This window comes from Berghia stephanieae, chromosome 4 (assembly GCF_034508935.2).
Source record: "Berghia stephanieae isolate SIO BIC M18660-M18661 chromosome 4, UCSD_Bste_1.3, whole genome shotgun sequence".
In the NCBI taxonomy this organism is placed as follows: Eukaryota; Metazoa; Mollusca; class Gastropoda; order Nudibranchia; family Aeolidiidae; genus Berghia; species Berghia stephanieae.
The window spans coordinates 26732784-26753382 of NC_088363.1; the positions used below are offsets into that span (position 1 = coordinate 26732784).

General features: G+C 38.1%; 1 protein-coding gene across 2 annotated transcripts; it reads left to right on the forward strand.

Moving 5' to 3' along the window:
• Positions 1-436: 436 nt before the first annotated feature.
• LOC144970335 (mitochondrial import inner membrane translocase subunit Tim16-like) lies at positions 437-15558 on the forward strand. Of its 2 annotated transcripts, none has more exons than XM_078909862.1 (4): positions 437-503; positions 9572-9745; positions 10719-10841; positions 11694-15558. In XM_078909862.1, the coding sequence occupies exons 1-4, from the start codon at positions 501-503 to the stop codon at positions 11778-11780; spliced, it is 387 nt and encodes a 128-aa protein (XP_078765988.1). In that variant the 5' UTR covers positions 437-500; the 3' UTR covers positions 11781-15558. The 2 variants fall into 2 exon arrangements, with proteins under 2 accessions (XP_078765988.1, XP_078765987.1); XM_078909861.1 differs by lacking the exon at positions 437-503 and adding an exon at positions 508-565.
• Positions 15559-20599: the final 5041 nt, after the last annotated feature.

Consider the following 20599-nt stretch of genomic DNA (forward strand, 5'->3'; position numbering starts at 1 on the left):
CTATGAGGTTACAGACGGCCTCCGGACGGCTTCTGAATGACCCTGGGATGCTCCAGAGGCTCCGCACGGTTCCAGACGGATTCCGGACGGCACAAGACGGTTCTTGACAGCCTCCGGACAGCTCCGACGGCTCCAGACTGACCCGGATGGCTTCAGCATGTTTTAGATGACCTCCTGACGGCTCCCGGAGGCTCTAACTATGTGACTACAGACGATTTCAATGGCCTCCGGACAACCCCAGAGGCTTCTGGATGGCTCTAGACGACCTCCGGACATTTCTAAGAGTAAGAGCCTCCAAATGATGAACTCCGGACGGCTCCAGACAGCTCCGGACGTTTCCGGACAGGCAATGAGTAGGACCGATAAACACAACCTAAATTATGAGTATCGACTACCTGCCCGTCTTTATTATGAATATTACCCAGTCGCACATGTTAGATAAACGAAAGTTGAGTGACCTATAAACAGTCGAATACAAGGAAAGGGTCGACCGTCTCCAAATGGTAAGTTTCATCAGCCTTACCTTGAGAGGTAAACATAACGAAAGAGAATGTCTTTACCGGCCGTAAGTCAGAGTCCCAGTTATTTTCTTGCAATGCTGTATTTGTGTTCTTGACTTACACATAGAGAGTTTTTTCACTACTTGAGGCCATCGGTCATAGTAACCGCCTCGCAACGAATGAGACAAAAACTTTCCAACTTCATCATTCATCAAACTTCTATTTTCTTTCAGGACTTTCCTTACACTTACACTTCAGTTCTGACTCTGAAACAATGGGAGAAAAAAGTTGGGAGGAAAACCTGTTTAGTCGTGTGAATGTTAGTGATGGGATTCTATCTCACTCAAACGTCCATTTGAGTGAGGCAAATTCTAGCTGAAGCTGGGGTGAGAATAGAGGCAGCCGTGCACGTGAATCTAGATAGACTAGAGAGGTGGGCCTTTGGCCGACCAACCTCCGCTGCACGTCCAACTCGCCTTGAGCATGCATTCACGTAAAATATAAAGATTTAAAAAAAAAACCTACCTCTGTTTCAAAACGCAGTGGCTATTTTTACAGTCCCGTAAAGATGGTTCTCAGGGCTATTTTTACAGTCCCGTAAAGATGGTTCTCGGGGCTATTTTTACAGTCCCGTAAAGATGGTTCTCGGGGCTATTTTTACGGCGTTGATGCGATTCTGTTCAATTATCCGCATAGTTATAGATTATCATCTTTTTGCAGTATTCATAAAACTTCACATATCATTTCTCCCGATATTTAGATGTACAGATCTAGAGGCGGTGAATGAAAGCAAAATTAATTTCATTTAACATATTTAGATCTAAAGCTAAAACTAAAATTAACAAACAATTAATGTAAAGTCAATTCTCTTAGCGATTTTTACGGTACTGTCATTTTTTATTACATATAATTTTTTTTTTTTTTTTTTTGTATAAGTTTTGTTTGCAGTACAGAACAGCCCGTTTTCTATCATCAGTGGGCAGGTTAGGTTGTATGTCTTGATTTTTTTTTTCTGTCAAACATACATAATATAGATCTATTATCAAACACTGAAAGTATATTTAGTTCCTGCTTGAGTCGACACCCCTCAAGATATAATACTTTACAGGTTGGCTTTTTTTATACTTTACCAATATAACCAGTCAGGAAGGACTAACGATTTAAACAATAAGACGTAGACGTCTAACATTCAGGGTGCAGTCTTCTCACGTGAGAGTGGGTTTGAATCCAATTTCAGAAAAGAAGCCGTTCACAAACCAATTGGACACATTTTGACCATAATTTTAGAACCCCCCCCCCCTACCTCCCAACCATATTGGGGACAAATGACTCCCCCCCCCCCCCCCATGTGGATGTCCATGGTAAAGATGCACATTGCGAAACACCTCATGCTTAAATATTGTTCTTTTGAATAATATTGTTTTTAAAAAGAAAGTAAATAATGATGATGATTCTTTACCATGGGCGGTCATGATCCAAAAGAATAGAGGTGCCTAAGACTGATCCTCATTGGGGTGGAGAGGGCATTTTACTTTGGTCCCACCATCGCGTTGCTTCTACTACTTTACCGATTGACCCAGTGTTTGTTCCGACCAGACAAGAGTGGTCGCTGTATTGCTCCTCCCTTCCCAGTTAGGAGGTTGTTTTATTGTTCTCCGCCAAAGCGGTGTTCACCTTGTGGTCAGACCCCTCTGCTTAGGCTTTGAGGTATCACTAGGGAAAGATATAGATAGAGAAAAAGAGAAAGGAAAAAGAGAGAGAGAGAGAGAGAAGAGAGAGTCAGAGAGAGAGAAAGAGATAGAAAAAGAAAGAGATTGGGAAAGAATGAAATAAAGAGAGAGGGAGAGAGAGAGAAAATGAGAGATAGGGAAAGAAATAAATAAAGAAAGAAAGGGATAGAGAAAGAGTGAAAGAAAGAATGAGAGAGAGGAAACAAAGAAATAATGTAGAAAGACGAGAGAGAGAGAGAGAGAGAGAGAGAGAGAGAGAGGGGGGGGGGGAGAAATAGAGAAAGAAAGAGATTGGAAAGAATGAAAGAAAGAAAGAGGAGAGAGATAGAAAAAAGAGAAAGTAAAGAAGAAGAGAGAAGAAGAGAAAGAAAGTAGAGAAAGAAGAGAAGAGAGAGAGAAGAGAGAAGAAGAGCTGCTAAACTAGCCGCACCTGAACGAAGTGAGTGAGAGTTTTAGATTTAGAGCTAATGGCGTCTACTCAGCCAATCTGTTACTATTTATAAATCTATTACCGCAACGCCGTAAAAATAGCCACCAGAACCGTCTTTACGGGACTGTAAAAATAGCCCCGAGAACCATCTTTACGGGACTGTAAAAATAGCCCCGAGAACCATCTTTACGGGACTGTAAAAATAGCCACTGCGGTTTCAAAAACTAGCATCTTTCACCTTTCTAAGAAACATTTTGATTTTTCAGAACTTTAGTTCGTTAAAAAAATACCGGCCAATCTGACCCGTTGAGTCGAATGAAAACGAAATTTTGTTGTTTACACGGTTCAAAGGAAATGTCGTAAATAAGCTTTCATGGACTTCCTGTGTTGTTTTTACAGTGTCACGTGACCTTTTTGAGAAATTTGTCGTCTGCTACAAATAATTAGACCGATAGGGGGTAGATATTTTCGTTGGCGAAGAGAAAAAGTGAGTATTATTTCTTGGACTTGTAGAGAGGCCTAGGGTCCACCAGCAGTCAAGTTGATTGAATAAAAGAAAAAAAGGCCTTTTTTATCCGCCGCCACCACCACCGTGAGAGTGGAGGGGGGGGGGTGCATGCCGACGAGAGGGAGACGTGTCGATTGGTGACGTAGACATCTCAAGGATGCTGGCAGTTGCAGTTGCAGGTGTTCTTAACCCCTTAACAGCGAAGCTAATTTTTTGCTTTTAGATAGTAGTTTGCTTTTATCTTTATTATTGTTAACGGGGAATACAGCGTTTCCACCAAGAGAGTAGTCAGACTATCGCAACTCGGACTTCAATTGTCTATAATAGTTTTGCCATTACTTGTCTTTTGATGATAGAAGATTTGGTGTTAGGTCAAAGATCGAATTTCGCCGCTAAAAGGTTGCATTGCTACTGGGTTTGCTCTTCCCCCCTACCCACCTTTTTTTTTCTTCTTTTTTTTCACCTTAGTATTGTTGATTGCTGCTATTTCCTTTTTTATGATTAGCAAGTGCCGTAGGAGTCTCACTGGATGCAGGAGTACTGCAATTAACCCTTTGCCAGTGACACTGATCTTTTTGTTTTTCAAATAATAGTCTTCATTTATATTATTTTTTAACGCAGAAAAAACAAACGTTTCCACCATAAGAGCAGTAAGAATATTGATAAAAAGCGCTTTGAGCACGTTGGGTGGATATTGCTCTATATAAAAGCTCAAGTTTTAAAATTGTAATTTGTTTTTTGTCTTTTGATGAAAACGGTATGATTTTATTTTTGGTCCAAGTAATCTTGATATTCGCCTTTAAAAGGTTAAGTTGTTTTGTTTTTTCAGTTTTTTGTTTGTTTTGTTTTTCAAATGCGGATACGCTGCTTCTTCCTTTTTTTTTCCTCAACTGGCAAGCTATCGCCGTACTTACCCGCATGGCTTGCACACACAAAAGGATACATCTAAGTCACAAAACCTTACATCCAGGTCACAAAATCAGACAACTAGGCCACACATCAAGACATCTCTGTTTCGTTTGTTCCAAGATAGCAAAACAAACCAGATGTCTTGGAGTTCGAAAAAGCTTTCCATAAAATATTTGGTATTTGCAAGACCCCCAGAAACCAATTCCCTATACAGCTCTTGTGCACGGTTACTTATGACCTTGATTTCTTTCGTACCCACCCCCAAAATCCCACTTATTGTGTGGTATAGGCAGAACATAGTAAATAGCTGGACTGCCACATGCGTGACTAAATTGGCCAAAGAGAGAATCTATACTTTGGCATTAGACACCCATTACCTGATGTCTTGGTTTTTAATCCTAGCCTAGTGAGAGAGAGAAAACAAAACAATCATACATGTATCTGCAAACAACAGAACGTTTTCATTTTACATTGAGATGGGAAGGGGAAGGGATAACATTATGACAAGAGAGAGAGAGAGAGAGAGAGAGAGAGAGATGGGCGGGGGGATGGGGGGATAGTAAGGGGGAATGGGAAAAGATGCAAGAAACAATGGGTTGCCTGATGACGTAGATCAAAGGATTGTTACAGCGGTGTTCACGGAGCGTACTTCGTGAAATTTTAACCTTTTACAGTGACACTGATTTTTTTCTCCAGATTGCTTATGCAGAATAAATCGTTTCCACCAAGAGAGCAGTAGTAAGAGTATATTTCGACTCGGGCTTCAATTAAACTATAAATCGCAAAGCTTGTCTTTTAATGATAACATTAAGACTAAGATCTGGAGTTTGGGGAGTGTAAGATGGAATCTCGCCATTAATGGTTAAAATTGTTTTGATTTAAAAAAAACAACTCACACACACACACACGAGCGCGCGCGGTCACGACAGCGAGGACCATCACTGACAGATGTTGCAACGGTAAACCGGTTTACGTGTACATAGATCCTGAGGCTAGATGCCCCGTTACCGTGTACGTAGGCACTCCCAAAAAAAAAGGAAGAAAGAAAGAGATACACACACACACATACTCACACACACAGACACACACACACACACACACACACACACCACACACACACACACAGTCTCGCATCCTCTACAAACTAATTTTGCGCACCAATTTTACTGCACTTATGCACCAAATTGCATACCTATCTAGGGACACTTTTTTCCGTATCTTTTTCTCAATAAACTTTTTAAAAAACCTTTGTTTTGCGCGGCAGGCGGCTGGCACTAGGGGGCACCAACCTATGGGTCAGACGAGAAAAACACACGATTTAGCGAGGAATGAATCATGAAAATATTTAGGATATAATTTCAAACACAACTTTTGAAATTCATCAAGGATTGTCTAGTACCGAATGTTTTTTGATAGAAAACAAATGTATCTTCAAATCTAAACAACAAGATATGAAGTGAGTAGAAAAGTGCCAGAAGACAATAGAGAATAAAATTTTTTTTCGCGGCGGTGGTGGGGTTTGAACCTGCGACCTTATTGGTACGACAACTCCGCCTGGCAGGTGAGAGCGTGGCTCTACCGTGTGAGCTATCCACGAACACAAAAATATTCGTTTCAAACCCAAAGTCATTTCTAGATCCCTCTCTCACCCACTTCTTGAGATCGCCGATTCGTTCACCACCATCGCGAAATAATTTTGACCAGCAGTTAAGCTTAATAGCCAATATTCTCATCACAAACATATAACATAGAAACGATTGAGACATTGAGTATGCTCCGGTGTATGGGGTGAATTTTTAATTCAGAAAAGTGAGTGGAGCAGGCACTTATGTTGGTAACAACAAGATATGAAGTGAGTAGAAAAGTGCCAGAAGACAATAGAGAATAAAATTTTTTTCGCGGCGGTGGTGGGGTTTGAACCTGCGACCTTATTGGTACGACAACTCCGCCTGGCAGGTGAGAGCGTGGCTCTACCGTGTGAGCTATCCACGAACACAAAAATATTCGTTTCAAACCCAAAGTCATTTCTAGATCCCTCTCTCACCCACTTCTTGAGATCGCCGATTCGTTCACCACCATCGCGAAATAATTTTGACCAGCAGTTAAGCTTAATAGCCAATATTCTCATCACAAACATATAACATAGAAACGATTGAGACATTGAGTATGCTCCGGTGTATGGGGTGAATTTTTAATTCAGAAAAGTGAGTGGAGCAGGCACTTACTCGGAAATAACGAGCATTTCCTGCCCCAGCCTAGGACTTCGAACGAAGTAAAGCAAAACAACAGACAAGGGTGATTTAAATATTTTTAGCCTAGTTTTCTTTCCTTTTCTTATTTCTCGTTACGAGTAATATTACATAGTAGCCTAGTCTGTAGTAGTACATAGGAGGAGAAACAAATTTGGGTGGGGGTTGGGTGCGTGTGTTTGTGTGCGTGTGTGTGTATTGGGGGTGGGGGTCAATTATCAAATCTAAACTGCTTTTGACGGTAAGCGGTAAGTTTTTATTTATTTTTCTGTCCAAACGAATTATTTGTCCTGGTTATAGAAGCTAAGTATTGGTAACACCGGCTCAGCTCTCTAGAACTTTTTACTCTCCCATTTTCTTCCTTTTTGCTGGCGTTGATATAACCTAAATGTGTTGCAAGCGCCGTAAAACCCTTAAAAACCAAAAAAAAAAATCTCAAATGTGTATTGTCAATTGTCGATCATCCTAACCAGTGCTCAAATACCATTTTCCCTCTGTTGTTTATCCTGGCTTGGGACGGCATGGATACATGTTTGTTTTTTTTAAATGGCATTTAATAATACAACAGAACTCATCTTAATACTTGATTTCCTCTTGGTTTATCAGTGGAGTTGTTAGCAATCAGTGATCGATAGTGACGAAATGACAGGAATGAAGTTGACGTCTCTCAGCTCTTTGTTATTGTTTTTAGACAGCCATTTTTACGACTAGTTCTCACTAAGTTCTATCAATCAGACTATAAATGCTCAAGATTACATGCTTTGGTACGTTATATCCGACTGGCAGATGTTATGAGTATTTTTACTAAAATATATAGCACTAATACAGTAGAACATGAAAGTAATGTACTCGGAAATAGCGAGTAAAATCTAAATCCCCGTTTTTTTTCTCTTATTTGAGTCAATAAAATTAGCATGTAAGTAGCGAGTATGAAAAAGAGGTCAACTCGGAAATAACGAGCATTTCCTGCCCCAGCCTAGGACTTCGAACGAAGTAAAGCAAAACAACAGACAAGGGTGATTTAAATATTTTTAGCCTAGCTTCTTTCCTTTTCTTATTTCTCGTTACGAGTAATATTACATAGTAGCCTAGTCTGTAGTAGTACATAGGAGGAGAAACAAATTTGGGTGGGGGTTGAGTGCGTGTGTTTGTGTGCGTGTGTGTGTATTGGGGGTGGGGGTCAATTATTCACTCAATGTGGTGCCACGCGACGCGCGAGGTAAGCACTGGCAGCCAACATGTCAACATGCCTCACTTAGTCTTAGCAGCATCGGTCAGCGACGAACGACACGATCAGCGAGAGAAGGGAGCGTGGAACCATCATTTCAGTGGGTCAGTGATTGAGTGATGCGCTTGATTACCTCATCAAACATGCCTAGTGCATACAAACACTCGCACACACACACACACACATGAAATCTTGATGGAAATGGAAGGGGTGGGTTTAAGGGGTGGATCAACTTCAACCCGTGGCCATCATTACGTAGTTAACGAAGGCCGTGTTCAACCCCACCTCCACCCCACTTTATCCACACACAGTCATTTGCGGCACACACGCAAAAACAACACACACACACACACATTGTCTTTCCATCTTTTTGTATGGCCGAGTGACCTTTTCTGGCAACTCGGGAATAGCGAGAACTCGGAAATAGCGAGTAATCAGGAGTGAACCCGTCGAACTCGCTATTTCCAAGTTCTACTGTAGTGCCAGGACTGCCTGATGGTCGTCAATTTCGACTTCAAAAGTGGCCAAAAGCTACAAAGATTTTGTCCCCTCTTAAAAAACTCATCGGTTTGATAAACACAAAATTGACTAGACTAGAAAAACAATTGGTATTGAAAAGGAATGCTTTTTTAAAATAAAAAATGAAAACTAATGATTGGAACATCACTCTGTTTGGCCATTCTTTGCCAGTAGCCATCTTGCAACCCCGGATAGCGCCATTTTTCTATGCAACCAGTGACAAAATCGATAAAGTGAATTAATTTGTACATAAATATGTCTTCTCATTGGTCGTTAACAAAGTGATATTGTTGGCATTGAGGAGGCTTTTTATTGAGATGATGATGGGCATGATGTTGCCTATTTGGCTATTATTTTTTTTTTATCAGGCGTTGATTTCAACTGACGATTATTGCTATATTGATGTCACTAAACAGGGTTTTTACTAAAAATGTACAGTGCAACCCCTAGATAATGACATCACCCGGGACCAGAAATTTATGTTGTTATTCCGGGGTTTTCAAGATGGTGGGAAAATATAGTAAATCAAATCCACGCGATACCACTGATGAGTTTTTAATACCGCAATTTTTATTTAAGTACACCAAAATTTACAAACACATATTAGTAGATCTACATCTTGCGATATTTTTTTAAAAAATCCAAAAACTGGGTATTAACCACAATAAGATCAAATTTTGACTGATGTTTAGAGAAACAACTGATTTTTCAAATATTTTTCAATCTGTAATAAAGTGAAAGAGGCTGTGTTATTGTTTTTTCAACTGAATAAGACCATAAATATTCATAATTGCCTACAATGGACACGGCATTGCCTGACCATGATATCAATTAACCTCCAGTGATCTCAGACATGTATATAACAGATATGGTTAATGGACCCTTGAGAGTTCCAGTTCCATCCACTGATAAACTTTTTTTTTTTGCTGTGGTTCACTATGAACTCACGCTGATTCCATTGCAGTGTAGTAAACATGTGTTCTGACTGGTCAGTAGCAAAGCGGAGAGAAAAAAAGGCGTTTTAAAAATTGGTTAAGAGTATGAGAGGAAGATGGTCGGGTATCAAGCATCAGTAAGTATCAACTGCTGAATATTGTGATAATGATGTTGCTAAACAGGGGTTTTACTAAAATGTATGTTGCTATATTTAGGTTTTTATTACTATTAACATGTAAAGCAAAAAAATTGGGACATGAGGTCAATGTCGCTATCCAGAGGTTGACGTTATTCAAGGATGTCATTATCCAGAGTTTGCACTGTATGTCGCTAAACAAGGGTTTTACTGAAATGTATGTCGCTATTTTGGGGCTTTTATGACTAATAATATATAGGAAAATTGGGACCAGGGGTCAATGCCGCTGTCCAGGGGGTGTCGTTATCCAGAGGCACTGTAATTGATAGCTAAAGACAGATGATATTTTCTATAGATGCTGCTTCATCTCAAAGAACTGTTGATAAATCTAGCAAGATATTTTTATATACTTTATTTTCCATGCAGGCTAAATACATAGCCCAGATCGTCGTAGCTGCCACGCAAGTCGTTGGCAGGGCATTTGCAAGGGCTGTAAAACAAGAGTATAATGCTAGTCAACAAGCTGCAAGGAATGCAGGTGGAGGAAGACATGGCGCTCGCAAAGCTGCTGCAGACACAGTTTCTGGAATGACATTACAGGTACGTATGGGCAAAGAACTTTATGTGTCTTAGCATAGATACCGGATCTCTGGTGGATTATTTCTGATTTTGAGGGATTATTTTTCAACAATCACATTTTGACATTTCCTATTTTTTAAAAATTGTTTGCCTTTCTGAGAATTCTCCCATTTTTGAAAGTTTTTTTTTTTTTTATGCTTAATGACAAAGTCTTCATTTTGTTATATGCCAGCCATTTTTCTTTCACTATATTTAACCATTTGAGCACATTTTCTGTTTTGACTCAATTAAACAGTATTCAATATTATTTTAAAAAGGAACACAAATGGCTAGCTTTATCTATGGGGCATTTAATAGAATCTGAAATTTTTAATCAAACTGACAATGGAGGCAACTAAGTTAAATGAAGTAGTCAAACTAATTGCTTTACTATCAATCTGTTGACAAGGCCTCCAACTCGGTCCGTCCTTGGAATCTACTTGTTTTTTAGGGTCTTAAAAAGTCTATCAGGATTTTTAATATAGTAATAATATATAGTGCATAACCATGACTAGGTCATGCTCTATGCACTTTACAGTTGCAAGAATGCAATCTAAATATCACTAACACGCACGCACACACACAAACAGACTCACTTGCAATTATTACTCAAAAGAAGACAAAAAAGAAAGACATCTATATGATTTCATATATTAGCATTTTGTGGGGTTAAAACAATTTACACAATGTTCCACTCAACTCGTTTGAATAAAAAGTTATAGATCTTAGCAGATTGTAGGAGCATTTAAGTAAGTATAGGATAATTGGTAGGCTTATGCAGAGGTTATTTGATTTCACACAACTTCCTGGCAAAACGAATATGACACTAAAAGGTGCATTTAAGTTTAAGATATGCTTTATGTGCATAATTGATTTTTTAACAATTCTTAAGAAGTAAGCTTGAATCACGTTTATTGACTTATTTAAATTTTTTTTTTTTCTTTTCATTGTACAGGAGGCTAAACAAGTCTTGAATGTTGGAGACATTAATGATGTGGAGCACCTTTTAAAGAATTATGAGCATCTTTTTGAAGTCAATGACAAGTCCAAAGGAGGCTCATTGTATATACAATCAAAGGTGAATTTAATGATACTTAACAGTGACTCATTACCTTCATGTTGGTTATGAATGACAGACAAGCTTTTTGTTTTACGTGGAATTTTCAAGGTTTCTTTTGCATTAATCCGTACCTATCGGTTGGATTGAATAATAACATAACATTGTTCAGTTGCTCCATTGCATGAGTCAATCCCTAACCAAGTCTGTGGGACAGTGATGAAGTTAGAATATGCAAGACAATTATTGCATAAGTAGTAGTTAGCATTCCAATAGTTTTGAAGTCGTAAATAAGAACTTAATCATGAGCAATTATATTTGAGTGACTTTTCTGTGTGCTCTTGTTTGTCGAAAGTGAATTAATGACAGGTTAATGGTCTGGATTGTCTCTCATGTCAATTAGTTTCTGAACAATGACATACCGGGTTTGAATCAGGACTGAGCTGGGAGGGGGGGGGGGGTAATCTTTTTTAGTCAGGAAGCTGAAAAATCTGTGTAATTTAAAAAAAAAAAGTGGTGTTGTTGAAGCCAGTTAAAACATGCACTGTTGTACTACTACTCATTACTACTGCTATTAGTACAACTACTATCACTACTATCACCACCACTCTCTTACAAATAGTTGAGTTTATTAAAATTGGAGTGCTTAAATCTTACCTAGTCTTGCCTTATATTAATATTGAAATCGCCAATGACATGATGATGACAAAATAGTAACATCTTTTGTCATCAAAATGTTCACCTAAACTGTTTTAGTGTGTACTACTCTTTCTGTGTATTTGGGTGACTGCCATTATTAGTCCTTTTGCATTTTGAGTACTAGTTCCATGAAATAAAATGTGACTAATACTGCTTGCATCATTGTTTCCCCAGGTTTTCAGAGCAAAAGAAAGAATCGATATGGAATTACTAAACCAAAGAAAGTCCCAAGAACAGCAAAAGTCAAAGGATAAATCTTGACACTACATTAACATTATAATGTGTAAAAATATTTTATTTATTAGATTTAATTTTCCAAATGTTGAGATATTCTTTTTAAATGCTGAAGAACTAAACTTTATATTTGTTGAATTTGTCACTGTTCTTCTTGAAGTCAGAAAAGTACAGTGCATTCCTTTGTACTCTTGGTAATGCCATACGTAATTTTGCTTTGTTATCTTGCATTGATTCGCTAATTTACTTTTTGAGATCAGTTGGTTATACATTCCAGCTCGGTTTCCTCTAATCCATTTGAATGTCTCGAATTATTTTGTTATTACTCTTTGTTATAATTCCATTCCTTCCTCGAATGCGGTTTCCTTTAACTAATTTCACCCAGCCAACTTTTTAAAAAAATTAATTAATAATGTTATTTTTTTAAAAATGCACCAGGTGATTTCTACCACAAATGATTTACTATGGCATTGGCAGTTGCGTATGTGTTTATCATATGTATCTATCTGCACTGCATGTGTGTGTATACAATATGATACACGTGCAGACACACACAGCCACTTACACACCCCATCGCTCTTTTGCATAACTAACACTTCTCTAATTATTTTTAGCACTTTGCCACTAGTTCTATTTTCAATGCCACGCACCATGATTGGCCACGACATTAAATGAATGTTGTAACATAGCACCCCCCTCACACACACATACACACACATACAAACAAACAATTTGTTATATGTCACTTATCTCCCTCAACATATCAATGAAATTAATAAATAATACAGTTCCCTTTTTTCATATTCAAGAGGAAATTTGACTTAGGGTCTATTCCAATGGAAGACTGGATTAACCCAGCTGTCAGTCGCAGCGCAGCACCATAATTTGAGCTAAGGAGAAGTGGCTTGCTGGGGGCCACATAACACTATGGAGATCGAACTAGGTATCTTTTGGGTAGATTGCAAAGTCTTTTTTTTTTTTTGCGTGTCCAGAGGAGTTCGAGGACCGTGCTGGAGTGTACTTTATTTTAGTGATGCCATAGAATTATACCTCATGTATATTAACACTTTGGCAGTCTGGATCTTTCTGGATTTTATTATGGGAGAGAGACAATCTCAACCAAATGCAGATTTTATCCTCCAGATTTAGATTCTTATGCCAATACCAATATGTCTAAGGGGGAAAAATTGATGATATTTCTACTTTGCTGATTATTGGATTCTTTTCCAAATTTGATATGAAAGTATAATTATCCTTAATTTTTAAATGGAGAGTTGTATAAAAAGGGATTTAACTCTCCCCTCCCCTTGCAGATTTATTAATCAGGGTGTATTTATATTTCTAGTTTTTATTCTTTTGCATAGTTTTCCATCCCTGATCGTTTTTTATGGTGAAAATTTTAGGAAGATACTATAAGCTGTTACAATACAGTCACGCTTTTTGTAAAAAGGGATAAATTTGACTCAATCGATTCTTTTTGCGAAAAAATTGGGAAAAAAATAAAATGCATCTGATTCAGTTTTACATAAAATTTATTAAGCACACAAAACAGGGCTTCATACAGTTTAAAGCTAAACCTCTGAAAGTCAATGTTTGTTGTGCTTTAATGTTTGATCATGTGATTGGACCGTTTTTCTTTAAAGGAAACATTGTAACTGCCGTATCATACCTAGAAATGCTTGAATCTTTTTGCATACCCATACAGTTGCTATTAAGAAAGTCATTTTCCAGTAAGATGGAGCACTGCCTCATTGGGGACTGAATGTGAGAGCCTATTTAGATCAAATTTCTCCTGGCAGATGGATTGGAAGGGGTGGGCCCATTAACTTAGTAACCCAGGTTACCTGATATCATCCCTCTCGATTTCTTTTTCCGGGGTTACGTTAAAGACAGAGTTTATGCCACCCAAATAAGAGATTGCAATGATTTCCAAATCAAGTTTGGGGATGTTGTTGTGACAGTTACCCCTTAAATGCTACAAGACATATGGAAAGTTGAGGAAGCAGTTAGATACGTTGAGAGAGAATGGAGGATCTAATGTAGAGGTTTAGCTTTATACGGGATGAGGCCCTGTATTGTGTTTTAAATAAATAAATTTTGTGTAAAACTGAATCAGATACACTTTTATTTTTCTGCCAATTTTTGCCTCAAAAATTCACTTGAGTCAAATTTCTCCCTTTTTACGAAAAGCATGACTGTATTGTAACAGCTTATAGTAGATCTTTCTGAAATTTTCACCATAAAAAACTTGAATAGTGATGGAAAACTATGTAAAAAAGCAGATGTTTCTAGCTTTTACGCTATTTCAATTCCCTATCGGGTAGTAATAAAAAAACACCCTGTGTATATATTTTTTTTCTTTTTAGATAATGGGTCTCTGAAGAAGAAAAAATAAGAATGTTATGTATTAGATTGGTTCGTGGTAATTTTAAAATAGTCTGCTGTTCATATTTTGATTTCGTCTGATGAGTGAGGAAGGAATCAATTACAGCAGAGTTGTTTTATTGATTAGAAATTATTATCCATTATTATTTTAATTAAACCAGTTTTAAACACTGTTTTTTGTGAGGAAGAATAGAAATAGACCTTAGTGCTTTTACGTGTGTTTTATTCTCAAAATCAAACAACACTATTTCTGTATAAAAAGATAATATTTGAATTAATGACAAAAGCCTACATGAATATGAAGTTTCATCCTCGTTTTTCAAAATATAATTTGATTTGTAGATCTGCTGAATTATTTGAAGGTTGATTTCTTACTTTTTAAACATTATTATTGTTTTATTTGTTATACAATTGACAAGATATTCATTTTTAACCCTTTACAGATGGGGTTTGATTTTAAATTAATATGGCATCATATCTTACCACTTTCACAGATAAAGCAGTGACAATGGCCTGACTTCGGCTTCATTGGAACACTAACTTGCTTCATTATTCTATTTTTTAAATAAAGATAGTGTTAAGTCTGCACTCATAATCATATTTTTGCCGGTAGAAATTATGATGTGACAGACATTCCTTGTTAAAAGGATAAGTTGTTTTGGAAATTTTGGAAAATAATGAATTTCCTTTGGGCAATGAATTTCGTTAAGGCATTGCACTGTAAATCCAGAAGGTCCCGGGTTGGGCCTGAATCAGACACTTTCATTTTTATTTTCCTTGGGCAAGATCATTAACACCCAATTTGCTCACTCGGACAACATGGGTGATTCCTGTTGACATCAGTCAAAGGGCGTAATTTTAAATAATTGGATATTATTAATTTGTCATGACTTTAGAAAGATCGGATCTATCTCAACTAAATTCATGAAGACCAACTTTCACTCTGTATAGGGATTTACGAGATATACTAAAATTGTTGAATTTAAAAGAAGCGTTTTTATTTGACGTCATGTGTTTAATACGAAAATTCTTTGAATGTAAAATACGAACTTAAATTTTAATCTCTGTCATTCAATCTATTGGAGACTCAGGTTGTGACGTTTCGCAATTTTTTTATTCAGAGACTATCTAAATATTGAGGGCGACATAAATGTATGACCGTGACAATGCCCAAGTAGTACTACTTGAAGTAGTATTCAGATGTAATACTAGAGAGAGTAAAAATAAAAGCTTGTGTTAGCATGTGTCTGTAGATCTTATTGCAAAGTGAAGTGTGTTTATTTTTAAATTTTTTTTAAGGAACTAAGAACATAACATGCTGACCAGATTAGTTATTTTATTGGCCATCATTGGCACTTGTAAAATACTGATATGTAGATATGATTTGATAAATGAAATAAACCATTGCTACCAAAAGTGAGTCTCATTTGAAGAGTTGCATTTCTTTCTTTAAAAATGTTTTTTCTTCACTGCTCGACTTGATTCATGATATGCCAGGAAATGAGTGGAGTGAGGTCCTTTTTTCTTATAATATTATAAGTGCTTGTCCGACTTGTTTTTGCCTGGACCTGGACTTAAGTCTGCAGTCCTTGCTCGTGAGTAAAGCAATCAATGAGTTTAATACGTGTTATTCTATAAGGGATTTTTTTAAAATTTCCCTGTAATCATCTCTCTGGATGTGTATCAGTATTAGGACTCTGCTGGGGATACCCGGAGGCTCTCAGAGCTGTCCGAAGGGTGCGGTGCGGTCCGGAGCCTCTGGAGGCCGTCTAGAACTGTAATCTGCCTGGAACTCCCCCTCATGGATTCCACCTATATTATGCAGTGCATGGCACACCCGCAAACTGAACGTCCTTGTCGGGGACCAGCCGCATCCAAAATACTTAGGGGTGAAGCTGGACCGCAGCCTTACCTATCGGGTGCATCTCAAAGGAGTTGCCCGGAAGATAGAGAAATGCAAGTCTTCTGAGGGAGCTGGCGGGATCGACTTGGGGCACTAACCAAGCACTCCTGAGAACGTCCGCCCTGGCACTATGCTATTCCACTGTGGAGTATGGTGCTCCAGTGTGGGGTAGAAGCAGAAACGTTGAGAAGGTAGATGTAAAACTTCGCAAGTCAATGCATATAGTGTCAGGAACGCTAGCAACAACGCCTAGAGAATGGGGCCTGATAATCCAGCAATCCAGCCCCCCCCCCCCCCCCCCGATGTCCGGAGAGAGACGATTATGGAGAACTGGCTAAATAAGATCAGAGAGAGAGGGAATGGGGATACCCCTCTGAAGCTCATTATGGACGACGCCCTGTTTCGAGCCGAAATAAGTCCCGGCAACCCTTGTACGCAGCTTTCCTGACTACGGACAGAGATGCATATATACAAGATGGAAGTCGGTTTGGACGAATTCAATCCCTCGTGGGGGCGGGGACATACCTGGAACTCCCCCTCATGCCCCGGAGGCTATCTGTAGCCTCATAGAGCCCTCTGGAGCTGCCGGGAGCCATCCAGTAGCCACTGGGTCTTGTTGCATGATGGCCAAAATATAGCATTTCTACCGTTCACTGGCCCGGGTGACCTATGTCTGGCGAAAAAGGAACAAATTCGGAGTGTATGTTCTTAACAGTCAACGGAGGCTGGCCAATTTTCTGCCCATTCCTAATTTGTCAACCTCTGTCCGTAAGTCGGAAGGCGTGATCAATAAAAAGTGGTCAAAATTCTTTTTCGATTTACCTGTCCCTCCAGGAAAAAATGAAAATGTTGGCCTTGTATTTTCGTTTTCAAAGAAAACCTGACCATAGTGGGCAGGGCGGGGGGGGGGGGGGGGGGGGGGGGGGGGGGGGGGGGGGGACATACTGTGTCTTCTATCCACTTGTATCTGTTTTTCAACATGCTTTCTGTCTTTGTCTTGAAATGAGATTACTTGGTTTTGTCCTGGCCCTGGCCAGAGTCCTAGCTCGGAGGGAAACAGTCAAATGCATAGGTATTGTTTTGGGAGATTATATTTTTTTCCCTTGTAAATCATCTCTCTGTTATGTATTATTATATTTGTTATTTTCAATTTATAGTGTAAGCATTTGAGTGTATTCCTCTTTGTTGGATTCTGCTTGTGTCCGGATGAAACTTATAGATTAAGTACATTGGTGGTATGCTCTTGGAATCTACATTTGATCCTGATTTGTTCCTAGTTCCCCTGTCTTACTTTTTCTTGGGTGCTTTAATTGTAATTCTATAATTTTTACTATCCCATTTTCTTCCTTTTTACTGGCGCTGATATGAACTTAATGTGTTGCAAGCGCAGTAAAACCCTAAAAAAAACAAAACAATAGTCTGGTATATATTTCTGCTTTTTGGTTGTTTTTAATGAAAAATGTAGCTTTTAAACCTATCAGTATTCATATTTATTGTGAAAATTAGATTTTGGGGGTTACAAAAGCACGCAGGAACATGCACAAATGTCGGCTTTTTGGCATAATGTCGGCTTTTTGGCATAATTTGCCTTTTTTTTTTTTTTCATAATATTGGCATAATTTTGCCCCAAAAATGGCATAATTCCGCGGGGACAGATTTACAGTTTGGACAAAAGATTCTTGATCAGCGTCAAATTTACAATAAGTTTGATATCAACAACCATATTAATATTTTAACGTGAAAAATTAAGGAAATTAGTATTTGTTTTGTGAAAGGGGGTGGTATTGTCATTAAAATTTTAAAAAATCTAATTTCAGATTCTTCATCTGCGGAAAATTTACAATATTTCTGATATAAATAACGATATTTCTACATTTAAAATAATCTAAATTGGAAATATTTGATAAGGTTGTAGAAAAAGAAATCACATTTGCCTTGATATATTTTCTTAATAACCGGAGTCAAACGTACTCGAAGTCAAACATTCAATACATCAGTTACCAACTACCGGATAGGCTAAATAAGTTTGGGAAAATAATTGAGCCGTTTCAACAACACAATTTCCACCGATAAGTTGAATTTTAATTAAATGCCACGTATAACTAAAGATTGCCGATAATCTAAACAGGATTCAATCCAACGACCTTGACATAAAATGGTGATGCAATTGTGCATTGACTGATGTATCCTGTCCGATTATGATGATAACGATGATGATTAAGATGATGAGGATGGTGATGATGATAATAACGATAATTTTATTGAGATCAATTTTCATCTTTATACTATCCGGAAATTCACAATATGTTTAATGCCAGATCGATAACAGTATGTGTTAAAAAAATAAACAAGACTTTAAAATCTCTTGTTTAGAATTAAAAAAGAAAAATTACATTAAAAAGAACAAAACAAAAAAAACTTGAGCTTTTATATAGCGCAATATCCACTAAACGTGCTCAAAGCGCTTTATGACATGACTTTACATGTAGTAGTTGCATATAATGCAATTGATCAGGTAGTATATGTATCAGCCTAAAAAAAACCCCAACAAACAAAAACAAAACAACTTAAAATAAATCTTTCAACAACATTGTTCCGATTTAGGTGAAAGTGAAATTATACATACAATTTTAATAGCGTCGAATTTCTTACACGATTCAAACCAAAACAATTTTCAACTGTCGCTCATAATCAAAAGTTTCTCGGGTCTTCTGATCTAGCGGCTGTTTGGGGAATTGAGAAAGTGTCAGAGTGTCGTTTGATTTGGCGGCGGGTAGTGTGAGCTGTAACGCATTTATTGATCTTGGTGCGGTTGAGAGTTGCAAAGGATTAAAATGTGTAATTGTTTGCGTACATTATCTATCTATTACCCCCCCCCCCCCCCCCCCCCAAAGAATATATACCTGTTGTTTCGTTGTTTCAACATCATTGTTACTTCATATTTACAACCTACTTACTTTTTCATCAACACATACAATAAAAGGTTTTCTACATCCATTGAATATTTTTGTTTCGGACGGCACCAGGCGGCTCTGGACGGCCTGCAGACGGCTCGCATAGGCTTTTGAGCGGCTACAGAGGGCTTTACTGGCCTCCGGACGGCCCCGGAGGAATAGCGATGGGTCCGAACAGCCCCAGAGGCTTCTGGATGGCTTCAGACGGTCTCCGGATGGCTCCTGACGGCATTTGCGTGGCTACATATAGCTTCAATGGCCTCCGGACAACCCCAGACGGCTCCGGACGTTTCTGAGATCTCCTAGATGGCTTCAGACGGCCTCCCGACTGCTCCAGACAGCATCCAAACGGCGATTAGTAACTCTGAGGGCATCCGGATGGTAGTTGGGTAATTCGATCGCTTTTACTCCAAGTCATGGAAATCATAACATTTGTATTGGCCATATAGAACAGTAAAGTTTGCTGCCCCAAACGTAAACAAAGGTCGAGAAGCACATGGCAAACCACATGTTCCTGTCTTGACAGCTCACATTCCAATGTAAATTATAGAAAAAAATAACCTTTAAAATTTGGCTGTTAGGTGGCAAAAGAAACACATATTCATAAATACTCGATCATGCATCAAATAATGTCTAGATATGGATATTTTATGGAACAAAAGGTAAAATTTTCTAAAATTTATCAAAAGTTACAGTCTATCTATTTTTAGACCAGAGCAAATTATTGCGCTGGTGTGAACAAAACGAGAATTATTCGGAGCCTGATTTTCATAATAATTTAGCCTTATATTATTATTTCTGCAACTGTTAGATTTTATGTAAACATATTTTCAATACTGAAAGTGTATTGCCTACAACTCAAACTACAAAATTGGGAGACCTATATTGTGCGTAAATTGTTCCGGTCCCTAACGGAAATCACTAGCAACTTGTTATTGTTTACGTTTTGGGCACCTAACTTTACTGCTCTATGCGGTTAAACAGCTGATCGGAGTGGAAGTTTACTTCCGGCTGGCAGAAAGCAATGGAACACAATGGCGTAGAATAGTAAAATATTAGTTTCTGTCGATAATCTTCCATATTTTTCTGGTTCTAGACATAAATATATATTATTTTAAAATTCCCGTTAATGATGTAGACCCCTATGCCATTTGTGAACACGACTGGTGCCATAATCTTTAGGAACTACAGCCAGTCTCATCGTTTGATGTAGCGAACTACCTCGTCACGACCACAAGTTTCTGTCTACACGGTCTACACATTTCACGGTAAGTCTGTATTATTTAATCGTTTCCCTATGCTATACCTATACTATGTTACACCATTCACGGCTAATTGTAAGATTTATTCTCAAAAAATCACAGAAGACAGATATGTCGAACCTGACACGGGAATATTAATATGATATGACCTGCTTCACGAGTCGTGATCATCTTAGTCTTAGTCTTAGTAAGTTTAGTCTAAGTTAAGTCAGTCTAAGTAGTGGATCAATGAGTCTTTGTGGTTACATTCAAATTTCAACTATTTTGCCTTTAAGGTGATGAATTCCTCCGAATTCACAAAAGATTATAAATAATAATTTAAATTAAAAACACCAGGGCAGG